The following is a 19,119-nucleotide window of genomic DNA, read 5'->3' on the forward strand; positions in this document are numbered from 1 at the left end:
TCCAGCCCAGGGCTGCTCCTGTCGTTATCCATGGGCTGTGACCTTCAGGCCTCATCCACTGCTGCACCATGGGCTCCTCCATGTCTGCACGTGGAGATCTGCTCCACGCGGTGCCCATGGGCTGCTGGGGAGCAGCCTGCTCCACCATGGGCCTCTCCTTAGAGGAGAGATTTAGACCGGATATAAGGAAAAACTTTTTTACAGTAAGGGTGGTGAGGCAGTGGAACATGTTGCCCAGAGATGTGGTGGATGTTCTGTCCCTGGAGACATTCAAGGTCAGGTTGGATGGGGCTCTGAGCAACCTGATCTAGCAGCAGGTGACCCTATTCACTACAAGGCAGTTGGACTAGATGGTCTTTCAAGGTCCCTTCCAACTCAAATGACTCTATGATTCTCCTGGGCTGCAGGGAGTTTCTGCTCCGTGCCTGGAGGACCTTCCACCCTCCCTGTGCACTGACCTCGAAACCTGCAGGGCTGCTCCTCCTCACACTGTTCCCTCTCCTCTCTCCCAGCTGCTTCTGCACTGCAGTTTTTACCTTTCTTAAATATCTTCTCCTGGAGCACACCCTGCATTGCTCATGGCTCAGCTCCACCCAGGGGCAGGTCTGTGCTGGAGCAGCAGTAGCTAGCTCTGATCTTACATGGGGCTTAGCTGAGTTGCTGGGCTCAGCTCACCTCTGCAGCCACCCTACTATCAAAACCACATAAGCTCAATACATCAGCATGGCTTTGCACTGCTCCCTTGAGCTGCACTGCCAACTGCAAGGCTGAAGTGATGGGGTCTGCGTGAAATAACACTAATCACACAACCTCAGGTACAGCGGCCATCTCAGTTTCATACCCTTCCCAAAAACCAGGGCAAAACAAACATGGCATAAGGCCTTCTCAAACATCCAGTGGAAAAAGGCAAAATCTAAGGAAGATGAAGCAGATTGAACTAAATGAAGAGACGCCACGTTTCAGATTGCATTTTGTTTTCACACAGTGCTTTAAAAAAACTAAGCAAAAACTGAAGAAATCTCTCTACTCTTCAGACAAATACTCAGTAAATCACTTCCCTCATCTCTTCTTCATCCAATATTTCTACAAAGTGCTTCAGTACTCAGAGATGATTTCAGGCCATGTGTTACAGTGGGACGTGATGTCCCCATGAGGCTTTTACAGGATTCATCCCCTGGCTTTCTTACTTGCTGGGATGATATTACACCACGCAGTGGAGTGTCTCAAGGCTATATTTGTACAGGGGACTGGACTCGAGGTCCTTTCTAACCCCTATGATTCTATCTTTTTGATACAGATTTAACTCATTACATTTAGCACTGACTCAGTCATTTTTTAAAAGTATTCGCTTCCAATGCTAACAATGCTATGTGAGGGAAAAGTACAAGATTCAACTTCAACATTAAAATACAAAAACAAACAACAACATTAGAAATAATGTGTACAATTCCCCATTCCCCACCCCCCTTTTTGAGTATCTTCAAGCAGCAAAAGATGTACAAAGGAAAAAATCCAACTAATTGCTAGTGTAAGGCTGCCCTCTAGTAGAAAACTTTATCCAGAAATATGCTGCTTGTTTTGGGAAAATACATAACAAATTCTAGTTCAGAAGCTGTGGTCTAGTAACATGATAGAACAGGTTTTACACAGCTAAATAATGAGTGCTACAGCACCTTCAAGGGTCACATAAAAAACAGAAGTAAATTCGTTGATAAGAAGAGAAAAAACAAGGTAACAAGTAGCATGGAAACAGTACTATATTATACAGACCACTTGGCTTCTCAATTTAGACATTATGTTCTCTTCTGGTCAAAATATATTAGAAACAGAGGAAAGTAATGAAGATTTGAAATAAAAAGGTTTCTCTTAAGAAACTTGAAAGGAACCGGCGGGTTTTTCCAAAACAGGGATAAAAGACACAGAAGCAAAGTAGGAAATACACACAAAAAAAGAAGAAATCATTTTCTGAGCTACTTCACACAACACAGCCTCATCTAATATCCAGTCGTCCCAATGACAATTTAAATGATTAAAAATACCAAAAAACAGCTTACAAAAATATGCAGTTTATAGACTCTATTGCTATTGGTCTGTAACAGTATGGTGTCTGCAATGTTATGTAACATCAAGGCTAATTAAGACATCTTTCTGATAATGAAGTTTTATGGTCCTGTATTTTTAATGCAATCTACATACACCAAGTACATAATGTTTGGAAAAGAGTACCTTCTGGGGAAGATGATTAACTGTGCAGTAAGGGGTATACAATACAGTATGCCTTTGCTCTCCTGGGAAGCAGCTGATAGTACTCAAAACTGAAAATTAGCTGGACGTGGGAAACATCATCGTGAACCTTCCTGTGTCCCATTCATGCTCCCAGAATATGAAAACAGAGGCAAATTCAGTACTGTTACACCCATCTGCACCAGTGGTGCAGAGGCACCTGATCTGTTTTCTTACACACTAGACCTAGAACTTAAATGGGATATCAGAGCACAGTTAACATCCCTACACAGTACCAAAATGCTCCTACACAAGTTGGTATCTGCTTCAGCATCCTTGCAGTGCGCTGTGTGCATGACAGCAGTACCTTTGGTGTCAAACACACCCATCACATGGAATAAGCATGTTGCTGCTTATTTCTGTGTATTGTATATACACATGCAAGTACTGTGGATAGATGTGTGCTTCATTAAAAATAATCAGTGCATACAAAAATGAAATACACTCACAGAACCAAGCACTTGTGTAAACCAACAGCAGACAGCTGGATGGTCTAAGACGGACTTTTTTTTAAATAGACTATTAAAACAAATTCTGTTTTGCCTGGCTTGCGTGTATGCAGAACTCCTTAATCTAAACAAGTACAGGGAACAATTCTTTATCCTGGACAGTGTAAATACAGACTTGAAAAAAATTGTGACAGTCTGAATGCGACGGGGAATATAAGCACCCAGGAAATGGTATAGATGATTTTAAGAAACATTTGAAAAAGGAAAGGACAAAGCTATTCGCAAACTGGAGTCTGAAGATGCTACAGCAATAAGGAAGTATGAAGCAGAGCAGAGGGAGCCAGAGGTGAGGAAGAAGATAAGTAGTACTCAGTCCTCAGGACGTCAGTGACCTCTGCAGACATCAGGTGCACCAAGCTGTGGGGTTCTGGGAGACAGACTGAAGCATACCAGCAATCACAACCCCAGTTAAAAAAAAAAGTACAAAAAAACATTAGAAAAGAGGAAAAAACAGATGTATTTATAGACCAGTGAAGGACTAGTTAGTCCTTAGGGAGGAGTGGTGTTCTCCTAATAGCAGAGAGAACGTATGGCTACTCACACCGTTCATCTTCAACACCCAGATGGGTCATTTTGAGGGGGCTAAATGTCTGAATTTAACACACAGTATGAAACATTCCTGAAGCCTGAGCCCATGCTTAAAGAACAGATGAAATAATTAGCCAAGAAACAGAACAGATGAACAAAAGATGATTCTAACAGAGTGTACATGGCATACATCACTCTCCCCAGATAGAGAAACAATCAGTGATCACTGAATTCAGGGTGCTGGAGGACCTTAACCTACCTACATAAACCTAGCTTGTGATAAACAACACTGCTTCAGTAAGAAGAATCCAAAGGAAGAGTCCAACTCCTCATAAAATTGTGTGACCAAACAAACAGTGATGCTGTTATCCTTGCAGTGACCTTCACTGGATAACTTAAACAGAGCCATTAATCTCACAGTATTCTGAAGCAGTAAATTTCTCATGATTATGTTTTCAGAAATGAAAAGAAAAGGAAAATGCAAGGAGAACTCTCCTCTGAATATTTAAACAAAAATGTCTTAGATGTAAACAGCATTTTTCAATGCACGGAATTAAAAATGAAATAGTAGAGCTAAGAAAAATGTAGCTAAGCTAAGCATTCTGTATTTATGCAAAGGTAATTAATAGGACATAACTGGGAATGCATGAAACATTCAGAGTTCCTCTTTCATTGCCATAACATCACATTCTTTTATATTTCTTTTGTACTTCTCTACCGCCAAGATTCATAAGTCTTCTTACCGAATTGTCTTTCAGTTGGAGACCTTCTCCATTTGGGAGTGATGATCGCCGTTTTGAGTTCTTGTTTGGTGTAGAATTAGCGCCTCCAGTTTTCTTCTTGACAAAGAGGACTTCACAGCTGGCTTGATCTTCATTGTGTGTGCTCTTCCCAGCATTTATTACTCTAAGGGTGTGGGTGGAGGATCAAAAAAGAAAACAAAGGACATGTCCAAGTTAGCAAAGCACAGAAGCCTCCACCAATACCTCATACATGACTCAACAGACATATAGAACCATAACCCAGAAGTTTAACAAATACCAACTGAACTATAATACTTGACTTTTGGACAAACATATGTAAACACACAGATTTACATACTTGCTTGTTTCCATACACTTACACTTAGCATAACGAGCATTTCTCACACAACTGTGTGAATAAGAACCAATGGAATCACAAGTATGTTTACCCTTAGGCATGACAATTTTCCATAAAAAGAGTATTTGATGGTTATGTCTGATAACATTTATACCTTCTGCTGAAACATGAGATCCTCAGTTGCTTTTCTATAGCAATGCCTGCTATGGTAAATAATGAATCTGTTGGCTAAGGTTGTGTATTTTGTCAAGTTCTGAGTCTTGCACAAACAAAATATTGGCTCTAAATCTAAAAGTTGTTAGTGCTAAAGACAAAAAAATGAAACTGCTGTTAGTCTGTTTAAAGGACAGACTTTGCTTTGTATTGTAAAAGGCAAGTTACACCATAGCAACATGAAAAGATGCACTGTAGGATATCTTCAAAATCAAAACAAACAAAAAAACCACCTTAAGTTGTCATACCTCTGCCCCAGTTGCAACTTAGATTTGCACCAAGAGTTTCAGACATGCAGAAATGAGCACAAGAGCTCAGTACTGCTCTGTGCAGCCAAGGATATCCTAAGGCTTGCGCCATGGCTGCTCACTCACCTCCATTCAATGCTATGCGGCAGAAGCCACCACCATTTTAGACTCCTAAACAGAAGTCCGTGCGACCCAAGACACTGCTGTTACTACCACCTGTCTCAGAACTGCCAAGTTTGAGCACCTTTCCCACTTCTGCCTGAGGATCTTACCACAGCCCGACCAACTTTGCAACAGTCAGCACTGTGCTCAGCAAGACGTGCACTTCGGCAGTCCAGGCTTCACACAGGGAAAACCTGTGCAGGCTGGGGCCAGTTCTTGTAACTCACACAAGCATGTCTTTGTCCACAGATGCTGCCTAACCACTCCTCTTCACCGTGAGGCTTGAGGCCACAAGATCTCTCTTGTTAGCGCAGTGTTTCCACCACTGGATAAGCAATTTCATACCAGGTACAAAACATCCTTCAAAACAACCACTGCCTCCCCAGAAAGCAAAACAGCTTGAAGGCATGTCATAATCCTGATGGCAAGTTCAAGACATACCTGATCTCTAATGTTTTGATTACAGTAAAATTTTACATAACAAAAAGCATTGATGGAGGCTGTCGGGAAGAAAAGAAAACAAAAACTGAAGGCAGGCCTGCAGGGGACTCAGCATCAGCCTGCCTCTTCTTGGGGAAATGTGATTCTGTGTCAGCCTTGCTTAAAGATAAAATATTCTTTTGATTTTTTAAGAGCAACATGACACTCTGACATGCAAATGAGTACTTCTTCCTCCAAAGAGAAAAAACGTGTTCATACTTTATACGTACATCCACTACAATTAACTACTTCCAGAAACCAAGTTTCATTGCAGTGCTGATGAACACCACACACTGCGGTCTGACAGGAGAGGGGTTTTATTCGCAGTGAACATTGGTATGCATGATACCACCAGTTGTTTACAAATATTTCTTGTAAAGAAACATCAGCTGTGTATAAAATCATTTTGTGAAACACATACAGAGCAGGGATTAAGGAGCATGTAGTTGCAAGGTGCCAATGAGCAGCTTAAGCACTCGCCCTCTGCAGAGCCCAGCATTTGAATACCTGTAGATCAAATACTGATGCAATACACTTCTAGCTTGAAAATTCAACATACAATCACAAGGAGAAATAAAAACAAATACCGAAGAATTTACATGAGCTGACCAACACCTATTAGTTTGAAAGGCTTCCAACACAATGAAAGCATTGCAACAGCACAGCAAGCACAGTTTGATCACGTCGGGAACTAACAGTTACTCAGTTCAGCTGCTTAATCTCCTTGCTGATGTTGCCAGTTGTTTTCATTTCAATCCCATGGAAGAAAAGAAAAAGACAAAGAAAGACAAAAGCTGCTCCTTACAAAAACCACTACATTCCTTATTGCTTCCTGTTAGAGCTGCTCTGGTTTCTGAGCTTGGCAATGCTTCAGGGACTTGTGAAGCAGGAGATGTTCTGATGTTCAACAGCATGTTAAGTTACGCACAATATGGTATCATTTTAGAAAGCTCCTACCAAGAAAATTTGTCAAGGTGCTGAATATATGAGAAAGGCTCTGAGAACACTGAGACCTGACAAGCCAGCCTGACAGGCAGCTGCTGTGAAACACCTGGCAGCTGAACTGTGCAACAAGCACCTCCTGCCACAGGGTATGGACAAAGGGAACCTGGGAAGACTGAATACCAACAAGACAAGGGGGTTGCTGTGTCAGTATACTGTAGCAAGAGATGGGGCTGTGAAAGATGTGTTCCCTCCCACAATTCCAGTTTGCCTTTCTCCATCAGAAATATATATATATATTGAAAATCTTAATAAGAGTCAAACTAATCATGATGTCGAAAGAGCACTTACAGGCACCACAAGTCATGCAGGGTCTGGATACCAAACAGTTTCCTTCTCCGGATATGGGAGCTCCTTTGTCCTCACATCCCATCTCACACCCCAACTTTTGGGAAAGGGCCACCTAGCATGGAAGCAGGTGGCACCTTCTACTGAAACAGCCCTGTCATTTCTGTCTTTTGAAGTCCTTTTCTCTGTGCAGCCTCTTAAATCCCTCCTTGAGGCACTTCTTTCTACCAGCTTTCCAACGCTGTTTGCACTGTTGTCTTTGCTCCTTGCTCTCTCAGACTAACTTATCAAGACAAACCCTGCATCCAAATTGCTTATACAAATAAGAAAGCAGAACTAACAAGATGTTTATATCTCTTAAAGAGAAAAAAAAAAAAAACAAAACTCTTAATTAAACCTCTGAATTTTTTTATGGAAAACTTGCCACCCTCCTCTGTCAGTAGAGGAAATGCTTCAACTTCCTAAGCTTTTCAGTTCCTTTTCATATTTATCTTCCTGTCCACTCCCCAAAACTATGTTATCTATCTCCACTAAAATGGACAAAATGAGATAAAGCATTACCATCTCACACTTAATAAAAGAAATACCCTGCCAAGACAAACCTCCGACCATGCATTTGCTCACACTTCCAGTATATCATGGACGCAGATAGGAAGAAAGTGTTGGAGTGAAAGGGAAGGGGAAAAAGGATAGAGGCCTGTAATCCTCTACCTTTTACTCAGACACATGTTTTCAAGGGATGTTTATCCCTTCCTTCCTCATAACATTTCCTCAAAGCACTGTTTGGTTAGACCTGTTCATAAGCATCATCTCCTTTCCTCCTCCCCTACATTATTCATTTAAGAGTTATCCAATCCTTTATGAAGTGCAATCCAAATAGCATACCTAATTTGGACCAGAAGATTAGAATATTGGCTGTCTCTACGATGTCAAACATGAATTACTCTAATAAACAGACAATCCAAAGGTTTAGTTTATTGTACAGTAGTGCAAAAATACATCCCATTTTGCAAACAGGAGCCTTGTGAAGCCTGCACACACAGTATGGTGGTGGGATTTTATCACATTTACAGAGTGTTGTGGTTTATCCCAGCAGCAGCTCAGCACCACACCGCCGTTCGCTCACTGCCCCTCCCCACAAGTGGGATAAGGGAGAGAACTGGAAACAAAACAGAACTTGTGGGTTGAGATAAAAACTATTTAGTAAGACAAGAAAGGAAAATGGAAACAAAAAAAATGCAGTGATAACCAATACATATGCCCATCCACAATGCAATTACTCACCACACGCTGACTGATGCCCAGCTAACAATATAACTGCCCGCCAACCAGTGGCCCACTGTCAACACAACGTCTCACCACCTGCTGACTACTGCCCAGTCAACACCCAAGCAGTAGCTGCCCCCTGGCCAACTCCCCACAGCATGATGCCATGTAGTACAGAATAACCCTTCCCCTAATTCAGGCCAGCAATCCTGGCTCTGCCCCATCCCCTGCTGCCACGCTATAAAGACAGCGGCTTTCCCCTGCCAGCAGGCTGGCACCAGGTGTGCTCTTATCACTCAGCAACAACCCAAGCATCAGTGTGCTATTAACACTGTCTCAGCTGAAACCAGGACACAGAGGTACTTGTGTCAACCTTGATAGACACTTCAGTACTTTACAGACTAATCTCTGGCATGTTCTCAACTGAAAGCAAATCCTCCAGATATGAGCCAGCCAGTTTGACTGGCTCACAATTAGCATTCTGCCTGTATCACACAAGACCCCAAATGGCATCTAACTGAACAAAGATGTACGTCACACTGTGCTTCTATTCTTCATTCATTCAGCAAGGCTCCAAATCCTCTTGATGATGCCACTGATCACAAAAAATCCCGAATTTATCTTAAAAGAGCAAAAACAGGCCAGTTGAGTTGAACAAACTCATAATAGCTTTCCATAACTGGTTCCTGACATAAAAATAACAACAACATACAACTGTCAAGTCTTCTAAAGTATTCCCATTCAGCACTCTGTATCAATACAATGACTTTCTGGACTATCTTTGGCTGTTTTACTCCTATCTAAACCATACTTGTTAAGAATGCATTCAGCTGTATTTGCCCTAGCAGAAGTCCTAAGCCACCCTGCAGGAGTGTTTTACTCTAGTCTAGCTGTCAAACTCTAGAAAAGTATGTAGTCCAGTTACCTTGTTTTTGTAATCTATAAGTCTTACAAGGTTTTTTATGTCACATCTTGACAAAAGTTACTGGAAAGTCGAAGAGTTAGCAGAAATGTTAAATGATGCATAGCTACAGCAATGCACACAAAAAATGCTTTTTGAAATCTAAGGGCTATTAGAATTCCAAGATCTGTTCTTGCACCAGGAAAAATGTGGGAACTGGCTGCGCATATACTCCAGAACCGCCCCTGCTCAGAAATAAAACCCACAGCTGGGGACCTGATGATTCAGCAACGTGCATTTCTCACCGACGAGGTGGCTTCTGCAGGTAGGATGCTGAAAGCAAGAAGAGATCAAGTGGAAAGGACATAAAACCAATCTGCAATGGTCCAAACGCTTCTGATAAAGCGACAGAAATTTAAGCTTTAAACAAGACACAGAAGAAATCTGTAACACACCATCCTGTCCCCAACAGCCTCCATTGCCTGACAAGAGCTCCAGCCTCCTTCCTCACTGTGGCTGGGGACTCACTTCACGCTGTCACCATCAGTGTGACAGCAGCTTGCACCCAACCTAACCAATGGTACAGAAATAGCACAGATTAATTAATATCGTACTGTAAACAATGTTCCCCCAATTTTGCTGTATAATTTCAACCACCAGAATGAGGATTTTGAAGATACCATAGAAGAACACATTTTCATAACCATTTTGCTGTCTTTTCTCTCCTCTACTCTCCAACTCCACCTCCCTTTTTCCTCCCCCTTTCTCCTCGCCTCTACTGAATTAGCATTCGAGTGGATGCCACTGCCTTTTTCTGTGATATCTCATTTATAGTCTTGGATTTCCAGGTAGGTGGCTGTTTCTCCCCCTTCACCCACACAAGATTTATTTCTGCATTGGGAATTGACTTGAAAGAGATTTCATCCTATCTGTTTGAATTCTCCCACAGATGAAAGGAAGCTTTAGAAACAGACTAAACAATTTCATTCATTCATTACTGTAACTGCGATATTGCTCACATCAAAAACAAAACAAAATACCCACTGGTATTGTCTGCTATGGGCAGAAATCGAAGCCATTCGTGAACAGTTTCTCTGAATCCACTGGGCTGTGTAAAATCTCCATTTCCTTAAACAAGTTGGAAGTGAATGCTGAGCTGAAAAAGACAAGTCTTGTGATGCCTCAGTAGGAAAATATGGTTTCTCACATCAGTAATCATACTGGTATGCAGGGCCAACTCCACTTTATGACCTAGCTAGAAGCTATCACATCTACCAAGCCAATCTAGACTAAATATGGGATTAAAATAGGCAGGACCCCAAAGTGGAACATGATCTAAGATTAAAATACATTAAAGAAGTCAAAAACAATGCAAAAAAAAAAAAAAAAGCTTTACAAATTTCCAAAAACAGCTGTAGTGTAAATGAGCACAAACTGGTAACGCACTTGTGGCACTCCACTCAATTACACTTTCCACAAAACCCAAAATACAAAGCAACTGCAAGCAACAAGGCAGTATTAGGTCATAGCGATGGAGCAAAATCCATGATCACTAAACAAAAAGTGATGAGCAGCAGCTCTGTCAGTGATTAGGATGCAGGTAACTACATCCGTAAAGCAACAGACGGAGAGCCTACAGCAGATGCTGAGCCAGTCTGGTGGGAGGCAAATGTGGTTAAGAGTGACCTCACTTCAGGGCTGAGCAATCTCAGCCATGGCTGGAAATATAAATGCCCAATATTCCTTCCTCCCTCTCCTGGCCATCGGCACTGGATAATAAGAGGCAAAGAGAGCAAAGATGAACTCGATGCTGCAGCAGACAACCACCATTTACTCCCCAGAAAGCACGGTGAAACTGATGGAATAAAACTAGGAGACCTGGAGGATAATGGGGACAAGCTACATCACGCTGACTAGGGTCCTTCTAACCCAATTTCCACTGACACACTGCGCTGCACCTTTTTCTTTTCCTCATCAGTAGGTTAATTTTGGGAAATATGTATCTGAATGTATTTCCATGGTATACAGAAAGAAGTTACTCTCAAAGTTCTTCACTGATATTTCTTATCTGAATAACGTAGTCTGGTGAAATTGATCTACAGGTGAGCATATCTACACAAAAACCTTTAGACTTTTAAGCATTATTAGATTTTTTTTTGCTGCTATTTAGAAGGACAAAAAAAAATGCTCATCAGCTTTGGCTATTGTGACAAGTCAGAGCTTCAAATTGAACATGAAAACACTGAACAACAAAACACACAAAAAGGAACCTTTAAACAGGTGTATACATCAGCACAGTTCATCAATCTCAGAATTGCCCTTTGGCTCCATTTTACCCATTAGGACTGACAGCTCTTGAAACAGAATCATGGAAGGGCTGAGACTGATGTGAGACGATACTGAGATGAGACAGTCCACCCCCTGCGCAAGCAGGGTCACTTAGAGCAGGATGCCCAGGACCATGCCAGCTGGGCTTCAGATATCTTCACGGATGGAGTCTCTACTGCCTCTCATGGAAACGTGCCACTGTTTAACCACCCTTACGGAAAGAAGAAAAAAAAAGAAAAAAAAAACCAAAGAAAAAAGAAGTGTTTTCAGCTGTTGGCCTTGTAGGGTGATAAATCAGAGTTCACTGATAAGCAATACTTGGCTTTTGGCTGCACTTTGAGAATCACAATTGTGGATAGTGGTTTTTAGCTGTATTTTGATGAGAAACCTCTTTGGCTCAGTCTTCCACCTCATGTGGAAACGAAGAACCCCATTTTTTTCTCTTTCCTCCATTCTAATGCAGAGGAATAGCAACTACCCCCAGATCTATTTCCACCAGCTGTAGAAGTCCTTATGCACTTGAGACTTTGTTCATAAATTTGAACGCAGCATCCCCTTATAAGGGGGACTCAGTAGAGATGTAAGCCTCATAGAAGAAAGGATGTTTGCACAGAGGATCTACTTGTCCCAACCCAGTTACATAGAAGAACCATACAAGAAAAATACATAACCACTGATTAAAACGATGCAGGGACAGCAGCCTGCCTCTAATCCCAACAGCAAGGGGTCTCCAGGCCTCACAAATTCTCACTTTGCCTACAAGCTCAATACTGCTACTACTAAAACAACCACCACCCCACAAACAACACATGCAATCAGATGCTCAATTTGATCTGAAAATATTTTAATTTTATTGGAAACTCATAAGTGAGTGTTTGCCCATGACAAGTATGCTTGGAGAAAACAAAATGCCTTTTTTTTTCAACTTTATTTCCCAGAGTTTTACTTTTGAAAGCACAGCCAAAACAAACCCTTTCTTCCCAGTTCAGTTAAGTTAATGGCAGTTATATGCAAATAAAGCTCTCCTTATATTTCTAGTAAAGCAAGTTATGCATTTAAAGGAAATCTGAAAACATTGGACTACGATGCTGTAGAGCACCACCTCAGCTCCTTCAGGGTTAAGAGAAATCATGATAAATGGTTTATGCAAAACTGGCCCAGGCTTCAAAAAAATTATCTTTTCTATTTAGCATGTGTGAAAATTAATGGCAACAGTTTGGTGATGGCAGTACTAATCCCTTTTATACAGCTGTCAACTTAAATTAGCTCCAGGCTAATCTTGGCAAGTGTGACAGAAAGCATATACACTTCCAGAGATAAGTACTAATGTTTTATTCACAGTAACCCTCTACTACAGCAGGTATTGTGAAGTCCCTATAACCTGAAAGATGTCAATTTGCTAATTTATTCTTAAAAAGGTATTATAGCAAATTATGTACGTATGCAAGCACACAAATGAAAGGCAAGAAAAAAAAGAGAACATAACGTACAGCTTTATTACCAAGAATCCATAAGTACGAAATGAACTCAAAGCCATTCTTACGTTGGTAATTTTAAGAATAGCTTAGAGAAGACATATTCTGCTGCTGAAGTTTTTACATCCATCAGTTTTATTCTGGAGATCATTGAATAGCAGACATGCAGCAAGTGGTCAGGTGAAAAACACAATACAGTGATTTTTTTGCCATAGCAGCATGCCTCAAAACTCAATCTTTTACATCCAGTATTAAAACGACTTTTCTAGACCTCATCTTTGAAGCTTTTAAAATATAAGCTAAATAGAGGACAAAAATATCAGCAACCTGAACCTGAAATGAAGCTGCAGAACAATGCCGGCTACCTTAATCTTGATAGATTTTTATCATCTATCAAAACATTTGCATAGTGTTCATTCACTCTGCTTGGAAGTAACAGACAACTCCAAAATTAGCATTTCCAACTTTAAGGTTAAAAAATTGCCAGTATTTAACGTGAAACAGGATTAGAAAATACTATAGTATTTTTTATTTTATTTTTTTAATATACTCATACACACAGTGTTAAAATTAGTACCAATAAAAAGAAGAATCATAGCAGAATGTGCAACTACTACCCAAGAGTAACCATGCAGCAGTGAGCCAGTAAGTCAATATATATGGCTTGGAGACAGGACTGTCCATTCCAGCCCAATACACTCTTATTACCCAGAGGGGAGATATCCGAGCTCTGCAGTTGGCATGCCACCTATTACAATGGTATGCTATCACATTTCTTAGGGAAATGCTGTGACCTGCCCCCTCTGTGCCTCAAAGGGCACAGATGTGAGCTCCGCATGGGAACCAGGGCCAAACCTCAGGGTAAGGTGTTCCTCCAAACTGCTCCTGCCCTTATGGGATGAGGTAGCAGGATGAACAGATGTACCCCCAGCCAACAGCAGAGGAGGCACAGGGAAGTTAAGGTCTTACAGTAGGTGCAAAGTCAGCACCAGAACTAACATGTACTGTAAGTTGTACATAGCCCTTCCCATGCTTCCCAAACCACTGGGAAATTAAAGTCTCGTCAAGATCTGTAAAAATATGTATCAGGAAATAATAAAATGTTAGCGTGCCCTTGTACACTGCTACTCCAAGAAACAACAAAATTATAATTACAGTTGCACAAATGTGAAATATACAGTGAATGAAACTGGAAGTTCAAGAGAAATTTATTAACCTTCTGACAAGACTGCAAATAAGCACTAAACAAAGATATGAGAACTAGAAAGAAAACCCTACAGAATGCAACAGTTAATTCCACAGGTTAGCAGGGGAGCCAACTTGTTAGGCAAAGGTAGAAAGGTGCACTGTCACACACATTGCCTCTCTTGGCTTTCCTGGCAAAAGCAAACCTCCACATGCCAGTGTACTGCCTGCAGGTACACCTGGACAGCAAAAATTTTGGTTTTTAAAACCCAAATCAACATATTGCCACAGCAAAACTGAAGAGACAACACAGAGTCAGAAAGGGCTAGCAATGAAAAAGAAGTGGTGCATCACAACTTGGTGCTACCTAACCACATACATGAAACACCAATCTGTAGCTTCCTTTGGAAAAAAAATCAGTGTGTTCTTCACAATTTGGAGACAAACTTTGGTCAGAACACAGCACAGGAATTCACGGGGTGAGGGGAAACATTGCTGCTCGGATAGGTCTGCCTTCAGCTTCAAGAAGTCCAGTCCAAAGCATCTTCACCTCGGCGCCTGCAGTTGCAATGACTGTGCACCAAGCCAAGTATTTTTAATCCTCTTAGGCGTCTACATGTGCCTACAGTCATCTCCATGTGATGGCTGCCACAAGCATGTTCCCCAGAGGTGAGATCTATTCAGATGTCCACGGTGCAGACAGCTAAGTCCGAGCTAATCACCCAGACTTTATTTATAAGTAAAGAGAAAGAGGACATCTGGGGGCATGATTCATCTGACCTATTTTAGTTGTTTACATTAGCGTGAAGTGTCTGTTCCTCTCTGTGGACAAGAAAGCAGAGCCTAGGCACTCACACAGCAGGTTGTCAACACACGGTCACATCATTCCCACCTTACATGCCTGAAGGGAGCGAGAACTGAGATGCCAACTTCTCTGTCAGTAATTTTCCTTGTTATTTGAAATGAATTCTTCTCAAAATGCATCTTCAGTGTAGAAGTCCCATGGTATGACTAATAATGCCACCTGGTGCAGAGAACCAAGGTTAAAGGAAAGGTAAAAGAAACAGAATTAAATGCAGCAAAAAATAACTTAGAATAATGGCTAAAGACAGGTTTCCAGGTGCCTCAAATTTGGTATTATAGCTCCTGACATGGATTTAGCATGGTGCATTGATTTAAATTCATCTAAAGCAGCTGGTGGGATTCTCAAACACAAAAAGAGATAATTGTCAACCTTGTTCATAGCAATTAAATCTGTATTGACTAAAATAGAATCTATTGTTCCCCCAAAACCCTGGGATTGGAGCCAGAAGGAACTTCAGTGGAGCAGACAGTTGGCAGTTTGCAAAGGGGCAGAAAACTGTGCTACTCCCTGGTATTAAAAAAAGAAAAAACAAAAACAAAAGCAATAAAAAACCAAACCAAAAAACAAAGATAAGTTCGAAGATTTTATAGAAAAATACTTTCCTCTAGCAAAACTAACAGGGAGACATCAGAAATTGGTACTGAAACAGATGTCAACATCGACTTATCTCAGCGTGTACTCCACACAAACAGAAGCATGCCCAGTAATTTCTTCTACTGACTGAAATGAAGAAAGCTAGAGATTAATATTGCTATCTTTAGACACTTGCACAGTGCTCAGTTATGTTTCCTTTGGAGTCATCTGAGCACATGATATTTAGACAGACACAAAGAAGCTGGATAACCATTATTAACAGGCAACCACTGCCACTAGAGAAACAATCATTAATCAGCTCTCAATTCAAAATGATCAGGAAGAAGTGGCAAAAGATTTGGAAATCACATGCCAAGGACAAAATACCTCCACAGCAGCATCAGTAGACAGCTGTCAGGCTGGGAAAAGCCACAAAGAGGTGGTGCCAGATTCTTAAAAGCAATGCACAGACTATCACGTGTCGATCCACGTGTCTCAAGACCAGTGTTTGTGTCAGCTGGGGTGGAGGGCAGGACAGAAATCTTTTTTTTTTTCAAGACAGAAAAGAAAAAAAAAAAACACCTCTAAACCATCTGAAAACATAACTCTCTTGACTGAAAACTTCAGACAGAGGTGGTCCAGAGCAAATGGGGTGCGACCGCAAGTCTTCTGCTTTCTAAGCCTGCATGCACCTATCTGCTGCTCCTATACAGAAAGCAGATATAAAAGTTGTATTGACTTTGAGGGGTAAAATCCTATCTGCTAAGGACTCTGACAGACTGGTCTGACAGAAGAAATGCAAGCTCCCCATAACCACAGGCTAGAAAAGGTACTAAAGTTCCCCATGCTGTTTTGCATCCACCCTCAGGACTAGACCAGGCTGCAGAAGGCTACAAGAACAGCCTGCTGTTACGGTTGATGCTTTTGGTCCTGTTCTTACTTTCCCTCCATCTTGTGGTTGAAAAGAATTCTTTTTTTTTTTTTTCTTCCAGATCCATTTCCTGATGGTTTCACAAGTTCTGTCAGCCCAGCAGAAGGTGGGGAACCTCATGCCCAGAAAATCAGAAGCAGCAAACTGTTGACCAGCTCCACTGTGCAAGCCTGCTCTCTGGTTGCATTTGTAGGGCTGCACAGAACAAGTCATTCTCCATTCTCAGGAGCAAGGGACACAGGCCGCCACCTTTATCCTCACCCAGAACTGACTGCAATCCAACCTGCCCATAAGGAGCAGCTCCTGGGTACCATCTGGCTAAACACCAGATTACACAGGCCACGGTCATGCTGAGAAGACAAGAAACAATGTGCGCAAATGCAGGATTAGCACTTGAGCCAATGTTGGCTTCAGCACTGCTTCCTAGCACAAACATTGCCCTGGAAGTCAGGATAAGACTTGCAGTGAAGGAAAGTTCACCCTACACCTGTAGACTCTGTAATTCCTTTAAAGTCTTCAGTTCTTGACAAAATGAGATACACAACCATGTCCTTCCAGTTGAGAAATTCTTAGGAACCTCACAGAAACAAATGCAGTTTTTCTACACAATTTCTCTTGAATAGAAAAATTAAATGCACTCTTATTTTGCCACATGATTCACCTGAAATATAATTCTGCAATAAAAGACGAGTACAGATAGATGCTATTATGCATCACAAACACCATAAATAAAAATCATTAATCTTCAAAAGACCTTTCTCCAAAGCATCAAATGTGTTGTATTATTCATTGAAAAGGCTTCGACTGCACTCAGGGAAAAATAAATATAACCATTCTTCCACAGCAACAACATTTCACACAGTGACTGTTGTAGTGCAGAAAAGCCCACGTAGCTTCTCCATTTTCTAACTGGGATCTTGTAAATGAGTCTCAGCAATTAGATGGATGGTGAGTCAGCAAGTCTCAACCTGGAGACGACAGCACAGCATCACAGTGTCATGGTGATGGCAGGGTGAGAGCTGCTCGTTTCTGAACACCACTTTTTTGGACCAAAGACTTTGGCACAGATGCTTGAAACACCATTTGATCTTGGGCAACTCTAAGCCCTGCTTGCAATGCTGACCCAGTGCAGGCATTGTCCCAGCTACTGCTTGTTTCCTGGTGCTGTGCCCAGGCTGCCTCCTCAGAGAGTCACGGCACTGAGATGCCAGCACAATTTGCCATCCAAAGGGTGGTCGGGCCCTGAAACAGGCTGCCCAGGGCAGTGGTCACGGCCCCAAGTTCCCAGAGTTCAAGAAGCATTTGGACAACACTCTCAAAACTATGGTTTAATTTTTGGGTGGTCCTGCGTGGAGCTGGAGTTGGACTCAGTGACCACTGCACCTCCCTTCCAAATTGAAATCTTCTATGATTCTAAGATACAGCTACAATGTTATGCTGAGTCTTCTCCTTTAAGCTCACTCTGTCTTGTGTTCCCCTACTCCAGATGGCCCACCTCAGGACGGCATTAAGCTTTCTGACAGTTTTTCAACCTCGTTTCTGGTCCACCACCAAAAAACTTGGTTCTCTCTTCTCATTGCTAGGAAGTTTCTAATTCTGCATCTGCCTTCTTGAAAGGAATCTAAAGGTGGTATTCCCTACTTTCAACCAACACTGTCTGAAGATACTGGCAATAAAAGGGAAAGAAATAAAGAGAACATCCCAGTCACATGGTTTAATAACCAGCAATAAGCAAACTTCACAGGAAACCAACATAAAATCACTACTTTTTGGCTCATTCTCAAAATTACTCTCTAGTTTTGCAAGACTGCCGCCTAATATAAGATATTACAGCAGCTTAGGATGTGTTACTTCTTTCCTTCAAATATCTTAACACATTATACAGTATCTTAGAGCAATATAACAACCAACAGGTCTTACACATATAGCAAACAATATGGAAGCAACCACAAAGTAAGACCAAAAAGAAAGACACACTTAGAGCGCAAGAGGAATCAGCTTAATAAAAAAAAAATCTTTATAAAGTATAGTATCTGTATATAATCAGTGTATTGTATCTTATACAAATGCACACAAAAATATTCTTTAAATAACTAATGAAGCAGACAGAATCTCACTTCAAACTTGCAAGGATCATGATGTTAACGTTATTTTACTCCCATTTACCCATCAACCAGCTTAGAATGTCAACCTTTTCCTATTAAAGTGTGTGTGTGTAATATTCTATGACTCTATGATTCATGTGTGCGTAATACACCATGGAGAAAAAGGAAATCATTTACTCCATAAACTCAAACAGACACAGAATACGATCATGTCACCTCCAGAAATGGGGTTTTGTAACCAGTTAAATCACCACACTCTAAGCCAAACCTTTGTATACACGCAAACACACATCTTAAGAAAAAAATAAACCTATCTGGTTAGGACTGATTTTATTTACCACACAAAGACTAAGAAATCCAGTGTCTGCAGAGCTCAGTGCTGAAATCAAACACCCCACAGAAGATGTGAGCAATCAGAAAAGTAATTAGAAAGAAAGATTTATAATACAGAGGAGTTATTCTCTGCCGGGAAGAAGGGGAAAAAAAGGGAGAAAGAAAAGGTTTCCATTCCTCTGAAATATTGATTATACGAGTGAGTACAAAATTCAGTCTTAAAAAGAAAACATTTGTAAGATTCTGTTGTGCCATTATCCTCCTTTCTTGAATTGTCTCAGTACAACTCAGCTGCCCCTGAAGTACCATTTTGGGTGGAAACAGCAGGGAACAGGAAGAGTAA

General features: G+C 41.2%; 1 protein-coding gene across 3 annotated transcripts in view; it reads right to left on the reverse strand.

Moving 5' to 3' along the window:
* Positions 1-19,119, reverse strand: part of PPM1H (protein phosphatase, Mg2+/Mn2+ dependent 1H) — a 136,083-nt gene that overhangs the window by 71,792 nt on the left and 45,172 nt on the right. For all 3 annotated transcript variants that reach the window (XM_040670460.2, XM_003640351.6, XM_015282711.4), the window contains exon 2: positions 4,064-4,226. In XM_040670460.2, the coding sequence (XP_040526394.1) occupies positions 4,064-4,226 (163 nt within the window). The remainder of the gene's footprint in view (positions 1-4,063; positions 4,227-19,119) is intronic.

This window comes from Gallus gallus, chromosome 1 (genome assembly GCF_016699485.2).
Source record: "Gallus gallus isolate bGalGal1 chromosome 1, bGalGal1.mat.broiler.GRCg7b, whole genome shotgun sequence".
Lineage (NCBI taxonomy): Eukaryota > Metazoa > Chordata > Aves > Galliformes > Phasianidae > Gallus > Gallus gallus.